The 10397-nt window shown below is 38.7% G+C and overlaps 1 protein-coding gene across 2 annotated transcripts; it reads right to left on the bottom strand.

Annotated features, from left to right (window-relative positions):
• Positions 1-251: 251 nt before the first annotated feature.
• skic8 (SKI8 subunit of superkiller complex) lies at positions 252-7519 on the bottom strand. 2 transcript variants are annotated; one of them, XM_081607806.1, is made up of 11 exons: positions 7410-7519; positions 6969-7007; positions 6857-6884; positions 6498-6603; positions 5957-6129; positions 5626-5774; positions 4724-4817; positions 3646-3739; positions 3410-3502; positions 3182-3260; positions 252-464 (listed from the first exon to the last, which is right to left on the bottom strand). In XM_081607806.1, the coding sequence occupies exons 2-11, from the start codon at positions 6978-6980 to the stop codon at positions 375-377; spliced, it is 918 nt and encodes a 305-aa protein (XP_081463932.1). In that variant the 5' UTR covers positions 6981-7007; positions 7410-7519; the 3' UTR covers positions 252-374. The 2 variants fall into 2 exon arrangements, with proteins under 2 accessions (XP_081463932.1, XP_081463930.1); XM_081607804.1 differs by lacking the exons at positions 6857-6884; positions 6969-7007; positions 7410-7519 and having other exon boundaries at positions 6498-6850.
• Between the last annotated feature and the right edge of the window lie 2878 nt (positions 7520-10397).

Here is a 10397-nt window from a genome sequence, read left to right on the forward strand (position 1 = left end):
GTATTTTAGGCCCAAGCCTGTTCAGAAAATAATCAAAGCAAAAAGTTTAACAGTATTTCTGCTACAGTATAAAACCGATTCATTTGCAGTTCTGAAACTGTTGATTTGTGAAAAGTAACATTTCAAAGTCTAGTTCATTTCCAGGGTTCACCTTTACATTAGTTACTTCTGACTTCACATTTCAGGCCATGTAGATAGATGTCTGTAAATAAATCTCTAATAGGTTCAACTAACAACAATACAGAAACAAATTACCAAAAAGTATTTTATTTGGCCCAATTTAGCCAGTGCATAAACAATAACACATTTACTACCCCAAATCCCCCCTCTAAGTATCAATGGAAACCTTTTCTTCCTCCAGCTGCTGCTCTTCATCACAACGGGCAGTCGTAGATGTGGATGGCGCGGTCGTCGCCGGCAGAGACGATCTTTGAGCCTTTGCTGTTGTACTTCACGCACCACACCTTGGGACGACAGAGATGTAATAAAAAAGCTCCATGAACGGAGGAACAGATCAAACTCTCCAAATGTCCCTGCAGCCTCAGTTCTAATGAACGCTGGCAGGAATTTTGTGAGACAAACCAACAAAAAAAAAATTTGATTCGCAAGTAGATTGAAATTTGGTTTTTGACTGAGCCGTTTTAATTGATTCATATGCTTCAATCTAACCCAGTGTTTCTCAACCTTTTTTGGGTCAGCGCCCCCCTAGCCTTTATCCAGGTCCCTCACCGCCCCCCACCAAAGAATTTGTAGGCTACTTTGCACTGACCCATTATTTTATTATTAATAGTACTATCACTATTGTAGATGTTTTGATTTTTATGCTTGTTTCTGTATTTATCATCAAAAATAATTTCCCAGAGAACAAAAAAGCCATGGGAATAGTCCATTGGAAGTGTCATGGAGTCATCAGCGTCATGAAATTAACACTGACATGACAAATAATATTGAAGAAATAAATATATAAAATCTAATTAAAAACATAAATAAGTGATAAGTTATTTACTGTTATGGTCTGCAAGATATATTTATTCTCAGTATTGGATGTGGTCTCAACAAACCTATGGCACTTCAACATTATTTTACCTTTTATCTGGAAATAGTGTATTTATTCTTGCTATGCAGTCCTCTGTATTAAGTTGCTAGATTTATTTTATCGTTTATTGACGCTCACCATCAGTAATCTTCACTCATCACCTGCTGCGCCGCTTAATCGTCACGTGTTTCACATCATGTGTTAATTTTTCACTGTTTGCGCCGGATTCTCTGTTTTTATGCCATAATTCACATCTAGTTCGCCACTCCGTTTTATGTTCCGCTTAAGAGTTTTGCGCAAAGTTGGTTTGAAGTTTTTTTTTGTTTTTTTTTTAACCCCCTAAGGTGTGAGGCGGTCGGGAAATGTATCGATGGGGAAAAGGCAGACTGACATAAACCTTTTAAAACAACAGAAACAATTTCGGTATTCTGATTATTGAAATTTAAAAGTACTGTTGTAAGTGTTGTTCCATCACACCCGCTTCATACGGGTGTGATATAGCACCGGTGTTGATGCTATAAAATGTACGCTCTCTATCGTGGTATCACCCGTGGAGGGATTTCTTTATTTAAATGGATTCTTTTTTCAGAGGGATACAAAGTGAGGGTATCGTGATTTTAGTAATTACATGTTTATAAGAGCAATTTTCTGTTGTCCTTCCATGGAAGCGGGCAGCATCCAGACGGACAATAAAACACTTTTTAATATTAGTTGCTGCTTTGACATGATCACAGACCTGCTGAAACATATGTACAAAAATACCAGACAAAGTCAATCACAGCACCGTCATCAGCCGTTGTAACGCTGAACTGATGCGGTACCAGTAGCAGGAGCGGAGCTGCGCCAAGGAGCTAACAAACACTGAATAGAAGAAGAGCTGCCATTGATACAGTTGCAGCCAAGCATGATTTAATATTACACAATACAGTTTTAGCCAAAGTCTAAACTGGTATTGTTGTGCATTTAAGGTGTAAAGTTTACCTTCGACCCTTTTGTAAAAATTTCAGCCAGCGCCCCCTGCCGTCCTCTGAACGCCCCCCAGGGGGCGGTACCGCCCACGTTGCGAACCGCTAATCTAAACCATCGCTGGTCTGGCTGCAGATGGGAAGATGAAGCGTCTCACGACGCTTCATCTCACAACATAAATGCCAAAAATTATTTAGAAAATCCAGCAGCATGATGCTGCCACTCCCATGTTTCATGGTGGAAATTTTATGCTTTGGTTCAAGTGCAGCAAAAGGGTCTAGTCCACATTTAGACGGTTAATTACAAATTATTTTTTTTACACAATTTTGGCCTTTAGTGTGGCTCAAAACTAGCTTAGGCTAAATCTGGTGCAAAGTAACTTATGAGTGTTTTCCTCATAAACAAATGAAAGACAATCATTTATTAAAATTTCTGACCAGATTGGAGTTTTGAGAAAACTATTTGTGTTTGCTTGTATACATAGGAAAACAGAGATTTGGGGTCCCGCGCTTTAAAGTTTGCAACAAATAGCGCGCCAATGTATCCATATACTTGCTTTGATATGACTCCCAATCGACATCTTGTGTTTTATTAACTTTATATTCTAAAATGCTATTTAAAGTAGTTCAACCTCTAAAGTGATCTTCCTGTTGAAAATGTGTAATTCCTAACAGGAAATCATGGTTATTTTTAAGCGATCTGATTGGCTGACATGGATTTCAGCTTTGCGCCCATATAGTTTAAAGCAAAACTCAGGGGTATTTTTGTGCAAGTTCATGTGGATGAAACCTGCACAAACTTGCTTAAACTGATCCCGTGTGTTTTCTTAAATGATGTGACGGAGATATTTGCTTTCATAAAGATCCGGCTACGTGGGCACGAGGACTTATTTACTGCCATGTCTAGCCTGCAGGCCAAAAGGACAGATTTTGGTCTCATCTGAGCAGACGACTTGGTTCCACATCTTCTATGGAATAGTGTAAATTAAAACTTCTTATGGTTTTCTTATTGCAAAAAGTAAAAATTGAGATCTTCCCACAAAAGGTGATTAGTAGTGCAGTATTTTACTCCTAGGCATTAATATTTATCCTCTACCGTTGGTTGGTCAGTCACAGAAAATTCCAAAGATCAGACAAATTTTCATAAATATCAAAAAACTAGAGGAGTCAGGTTCCTCACCTGGTCTTGATGGTCGAAGAAAGTGTTGATGCAAGCTCTGGTGCTGACGTCCCAAACCTTCACGCTCTTGTCAGACGAGCTGAGGGGAGCAGAAGGCAGAAGGGTTTACGTTTTGATGGTGGAATGGATTCACACCGACATGAAGCATGGGAAACTAGAGGAGAAAACACGTCACATCGTTTCACAACAACGTATTGAAGTGTGGAAGAGCTGCTTTTAGTGTTCCACCTGGAGACAAAGTGGGTGTGATCCGGAGAGAACGCCACATTAAGAACCCAGGAGCCATGGCCGCTCAGCGTGCCGGCAAGGTTGGCGTGTTGTCTGAGGAACAGATACAGCGCCGCTTTAATCTGCTACTTTGTCCACAATTTATCCATGTTAAGTTTCATTATTAGGTTTTTCTGAAGCTAAATCACTAAATTACGATTGATCAAAGCGACGATGCACAGTTAAGTGCTACTTACACGTCGTATATTTTGATATATCCATCGTCAGAGGCGGTGACCAGCAGCTGGGAGTCTGGGGAGAAGGTGAGGGATCTGATGGGCATGGCGTGACCTGCAGACACGAAAACACACCGAATATCAAACTCCTCGTCTGGACAGCACCAAGTCTAAATGTACTATTCAAGTCAGGATTCCTGAACACTTAGTTTACAATTTTACTCTTTTCGAGGCAAATTTCAGGAGTTCACCAAGGTTATTTTTTATTGTGTTTTGGATATTTGACACAAAAAGTCAGCTTTAACTCTTAAGTGGCACAGCGCCATATTTCAGCTTATATTAGCTTTATTATCTGTAAATTTTGTGATTGTCAAATAAGGATTAGAGTAATATTTAAAAGATGGAAGACAAGAAAAAAAACGTCTGGAAAAATCTTGAGCATATTTCCACACTTGTCCAGAACAGAAAACTGGTTAAATAAAGTTCCAGACTGTCTGCATGAATCTCTGTTGTTTTTAGTCAACTTTTAAAGTTTTAAGTAAATACAAGAAGCTCACTATTGATGATTTATGCCACATATTTCTACAGTGATCCGACAATTTATATGCAGAATAAATATATGTACGGACAGAGAGACTCAAACCTTCAAACAACAAATGCTACACTGATTTTCTAAACTCAAATTTCCAGATTTCCCAATCGTTTTCAGGCCATCTTTAGGTGGACACATCACAAAGCATTAACAGAAAAGTGAAACATTATAGCAAAATCTGAGAATCTGAAGCATGGGAAACTAGAGGAGAAACACTTAGCAGTTTAATGTATAATCTAAAACTGCTAAATGTTTTATTTTCAGAATTATATTTCAATAAAATTTAAATTAAAACCTTAAAGGAAATAACTTGGGTTTTTTCCTGCCTCTAATAGACGACCTGTTTAATCCTAATGCTGGAAAATTAAAAACCAAACACACTGATAAAAGGTCTAAATCATCACTAAAAAACATCTAAAATGCTCGAATTGTCAGGCATCTAATCAAAGGGTTATTTCTGAAAACAATTAGTCGTTTTTCTTCATATAAATCTATAAATTAGCCGACCTTCAAGTGTGTGGAGTAGCTTCCCGGTGGCGATGTCGAAGATGTTGATGATCCCATCGATCGCGCCGCTGGCTAAATACTTTCCATCGGGGCTCTGAGGAGCAAGAAGAACATGTGAAATGGAGCCAAGATGGCCACCACAGCGCTATGAGGAAGTTTCAGATTACTCCTGTTTTTGCTTTTTATGTCACATGTAAATATTTCAGAGAATCAAACTCATTAAACAGAGTAAAAATGAAAACCCCACATGTGAACATGTTATCTCAAGCATGTGAACATAAGCTTGAGGAAGATTTTAGTGATTTACTGAAATTTAAGTTTTAGGAAGGTAAAAACGTTTCAAAAAATCTGGATTTTTTTTCCAACTATAGAAGTTTTTCTCTCATTAAAATGACTTTTTTTCCTCATAATTTTAGGAGATTATTTTTCTGATAAAAAAATAGTATTTCCTGCTAACATTATGGCATTCTCAATTACTTATTCTTTATTGTATAACTCATAGAAGGAACGGTTGAAATAAAATCCACTTTTTGAAAATATTTTCTGTAACTTATTTTTTCCAAAAAGAAAACAAAAAATAAAAAGTTAAATCAGACAACATAAGGTCCTTCCGGAAAGTTCTGGGTTCTGAGGTCTCCTCCCTGTGGGACACCTCACAAAACTCCAGAGAGAGGCGGCTGATCATGTAGTAGAGATGAAACATCTCAACTGACGCATTTCTTTGTAGATAAAACTAGTCTGACGATTGAAAAAAAGAGTTAAAAAAAAAAAAAAAAAGCAAAAACGAGGTACAAATACTTTCAAAGTGTTAAAACAAAACGGCGACGTACATAGAAAGGAGTCACAACGGTAGTTAAAAACTCAGACTAGATCTGAAAAGAAAACAAGTGGCTGATTCTCACGTAAGCTATACTGAGGATGAATTTTCCTCTGGTGTCCAGGGAATATTCCTTCTTGCCGCTTTCCACACCGAAGATGTTCACTTTTCCAAGATGGCTGCCTGTGGCGATGTACTTAGAGTCTGGAGAAAAGGCGACTGTCCATGCATCAACTATAAGAGTGACAGAAAATGGATAAGAGGATACGAAGCATTTACCTCTGGAAAACAAAATCTGCGTTTGTGCATTGTAAAAAAAAAAAAAAGAAAAAAAAAGCTACAGCACGTTCTTAAATCACTGGGCAATCTCAGTCCAGATGAGACACAAAAGCAAGGCGAGAATAAGCTCCTCCCACCTGGTCCGGCATCCATGGACTTGATCTGTTTCCCCGACTCCAGGTCCCACAGGCGGATGTGTGCGTCCAGGGAGCTGGAGGCAGCGATGGCTCCATGGTGACTGATGTCCACAGAGACCACGCCCAGCTGGTGACCCTCCAGGGTCCACTGCAGCTCCAGCTTCTCATCCGACCTGCACCAAACGAGAGATACGCAGGCTACTTCCAGGTCTAATCAAAGCCTTGGATTTATCAGCTAGCTTTCACATGGATTCGATTATTATTCTACCGGAAAATTTGATAGGATGTGAAATTTCAGCTTCATTTGAGGATGTGACAAAGCTAATGTCCCTGAACCGGTTCCATTAACTCTGGAGTCCTAAACCATTAGCTGAGGTATTTTTCAAGTGTAAGGAAGGTGGAAAAGAATAGAATGGAGAAATGACAGTAGAGAGGCTGAAAAGTAGGATTGAAGAAAGTCAAGCAGGAAGGACGGAAAGAAACAACAGACAAAAGAACGAAAGAAAAGCATCAGTGCCGAAAAAGATGAAGAAATTCAAACCATTTCCAGACTTTGACCAAATCATCTAGTGAACCGGTGATGATGGTTTCCGAGCCGTCCGCTTCACTTTTGCCCCATGCTGCTGTCCAGATGGCATCGTCATGAGCTGAAGGGAAACAAGGGAGATAAAAAGAGAAATCCCAGCTCATACCAAGCTCCCTCAGCTCAAACAAACAAACTCAGATGCTGTTACTCCTAATTCCACCTCTCTGTCCACATGAACAATACCAAATATCACCAGCATGCGCAACTGCAGCCTGTTAAATGACCTCACAGAGATAGATTAGGACTCTCATTTGAAACCATTAAATAATGTGAAACTAAAAGCAGCGGTGGTGTTCGTGATCTATGCTACTCACCATGTTCTTGCTTGAACAGAATGCTGTACTGAAATTAAAGCACAAAAACAAAGTCAACCTCTGTCTAAATATCACCACACCGAACAAGAAGTTATATGAATTTATTCCTTACCTGGGTACTCATTGCGTTTGGTCCTGGAAGTATTTCACCCTGTATTCAAAATAATGCAGTTTTTTTTAACTGCCATTTTTAAGTTCATCCATCCATCCATTTTCTTGACACCCTTGTTCCTCAGTGGGGTCGGGAGGGTTGCTGGTGCCCCATATTTAAGTTAACACTGTTATTTTTAAATGTACAGAGCTGTTTGCTGTCTTAGAATTGATTTTGAAAAGAGAATTTCTAAATAGCAACTTAGTTTTTTTTTGTCATGAACACAAACAAATGAAGCAAACGTAGTAGCTAACCCAGGCTAGCTCTCTCTAGCTCGCTGGTTTTGCAAACAGATTTGCGGCTAGCTGCGTCACTCCGGTGACGTTCTCAGCACGCGCCGGATTGCAAGCGACATTGTAGGTAAATAAAAAAAGATAATGGCGGCGAAATGCGCTCACTTACCTTCAAAACCCCAAATTTTATCCTAGAAATTTGGTCCCAACTGATTTACATGTGAAACTGCATCATGACAACATTTGATGTAACTTCCGCCGCCGGACTTCCTTGGCTTTTGTTAATAGGGTTTGAGAAACGTCAAATAGCCTCGCTATCGCCCCCACAGATGCGGCAAAGAGGGGTATTGCAGAAGAGGTATGGTCTTTGTTATCAGATTAACAATTGACAAATAACTTTTGTCAATTGTTATTTGACAAATGTTGTCAAATAACATTTGTCATGTGTTCATGACAAATGTTGTCAAATAACAATTTCAAATGTTATTTGACAACATTTGAAATTGAACGCAAATACAACACAAAGTGGAAAGATAATAGAGAAACAAGGGTTACATGTCAAGTGTCTAAAAAACAAAATAAAGGAATGAGTTTGGTCAACTCTTTTTCATCTTAAAACACGAACATATATACAGCTCTGGATAAAATTAAGAGACCACTACATTTAACCCCACTGAAAACCTCATGGTTATTCCACCAAATATTGTTTTCTGAACTCTCCCAGAGTTAAAACATTAGTATTATTGTTTCTAAATGGATATGAACTTGTTTTCTTTGCATTATTTGGGGTCTGAAAGCACTGCATCTTTTTCATTATTTTGACCATTTCTTATTTTTGCAAATAAATACAAAAGTTTTGCCTGGAATTTTGGAGACATGTTGTCAGTAGTTCATAGAATAATAGAACAATGTTTATTTAACTCAAACATACACCTATAAGAAGTAAAATCATAGAAACTGATCATTTTAAATGGTCTCTTACTTTTTTCCAGAGCTGTATATATATCTTATATTGTAACTTAATTTTAATGCCATATCTAAGTGTTGAATTTCAGTCCGACAATATTCTACATAAATACATTCATTCATCAAAGACCTTTCTCCACCCATCCATTTTCTTTACACCCTTGTCCCTCAGTGGGGTCGAGAGGGGTGCTGCTGCCTATCTCCAGCTAACGCTCCGGGCGAGAGGCGGGGTACACCCCGGACAGGTTGCCAGTCTGTCGCAGGGCAACACAGAGACACACAGGACACACAACCATGCACACACACACACACCTCTAGGGATAATTTGGAGAGGCCAATTAACCTGACAGTCATGTTTTTGGACTGTGAGAGGAAGCTGGAGTACCTGGAGAAAACCCACTCATGCACAGGGAGAACATGCAAACTCCATGCAGAAAGACCAGGGCCGGGAATTGAACCCAGAACCTTCTTGCTGCAAGGCAACAGCTCTACCAACTGCACCATTGTGCAGCCCCAAAGTCATGGAACGTTGCTGGAGATAGGCACCAGCAACCTCCCGACCCCACTATGGACAAAGTCCTTTCTATATTTTTTAATAACCTGGTTTGTTGGATATGTTTGATTAAATATTTTTTATGTGAACTTCCTTTACCTCATTGCTGTCCAGGTGCTATCAGGAAAATCAAGAACATTTTGGACAACCCTGAGTATCCTCTTTGTGAGGCTGTCATGCAACATCAGAGTGTCTTCAGTCAGAGGTTTCTTCAAATTGGCTGTAGCACAAACCGCTACAGGAGATCCATTTTTTCCATAGCTGTCAGCATCTACAGCAACACTTGGACGAGGTTACAATATTTAATTTCCCTTTGGAATTGATCAAGTATTTTTAAATTGAATTTAACTGAATTATCTGAACCGTTCCTCTGGCTGGCCAATGTCCTGCAGAGTTTTGCAGATTGGTTAAGACATTGGTTTTGCTCTTATCTGACAATAGTATCTTCTTTTACATGTTTGCTGTGTCCACTGCATGTCTTTATTAGCTTCTCTGTACCTTTCAAGGCACTGTAAGCTACAAAAAAGCCTCAAATACAAAGAGGAAAATTGTTGCAAATTTATGAAATAACTCCTATATACATATTACAAGGTGAGAGTACAAGAGAAGTATTATTTAGAGGAGAATTATGTAAAATAACCTCAATCAAAGGACATCAAAGTGATTCTCCTGGCATCTTGGAGCTAATCAGACAAAATATCAGAAGTTCTTTTTATACCACGCAAATAGCAAATAATTTAGATTTTTTTCAATTAAGATCCTAAAAGCACATTAGTTTAGTGACGGTACTGCAGCAGTAATTAGCTAACTATTTAGATCCCTTTTATTAAGTTTTTTTAAACTTTGATTTAACCATTATTTTAGCAGGAAGTGCCATGAGATCAAGTCTCTTTTTTTGAGGGTGACCTGAAAAGGTGGAACGCCTCATGGAAGACGATATTTAAAGGCAGAGTTGATCAAAACTTCAAAATTCACTTTAGTGAAAACAAAATGTAAAAAAAAAAATAGAGTATAAGATTAAGACTTCATAAAATAATTTAAAATGGGTTTAGCTATAGCAGTTACTCTCTTTAAGAAGAGTTTTCATGGGAATTAAATTTTGGACTTTTAAGGACTTTTGCAAATTACTGCAGGACCATGGAGCAACATAAAAGATTTTTTTCCCCCCAGTTTTGAGCAAATTTGACGAACACCAGAGAGAAGCTGATGTGTCGAGCAGAAACTGTGTCCACCCCTCACTGGAGACATGAGACTAAGCAAATACAGGGTTAGTGTCCCCAAGGCAGCTTTATAAATGAATAGAAGCTGATGTTGTTGTCTCTTTGTTTCAGTAAAGTTCACAGAAGTGAGCCAGACAGCGTTTGTAATGAAATGCAAAGCACTGAGATATTCTATCCAGACAACGTAGAACTGAGGAAGCTACTTTCATGTACAGCAGACAATGTCTCTGTAGTCCAGCACATTCAGGAAAGTTGTTTGCACAAGCTCTGTCCTCACACTGAGCTTCAGTCAGGATCTGAGTCAACATAAGAAGCTAAGGGCAGCTTCAAGCTTTACATGTGGCTCATCAGCACTTTTCCCCCTTATATGGTCAAATATATGCTTTAAGAGAACAAGCTTTTGATATAATATTAACTT

Source organism: Poecilia reticulata, chromosome 6, assembly GCF_904066995.2.
Source record: "Poecilia reticulata chromosome 6, P_reticulata-male-v2, whole genome shotgun sequence".
NCBI lineage: Eukaryota > Metazoa > Chordata > Actinopteri > Cyprinodontiformes > Poeciliidae > Poecilia > Poecilia reticulata.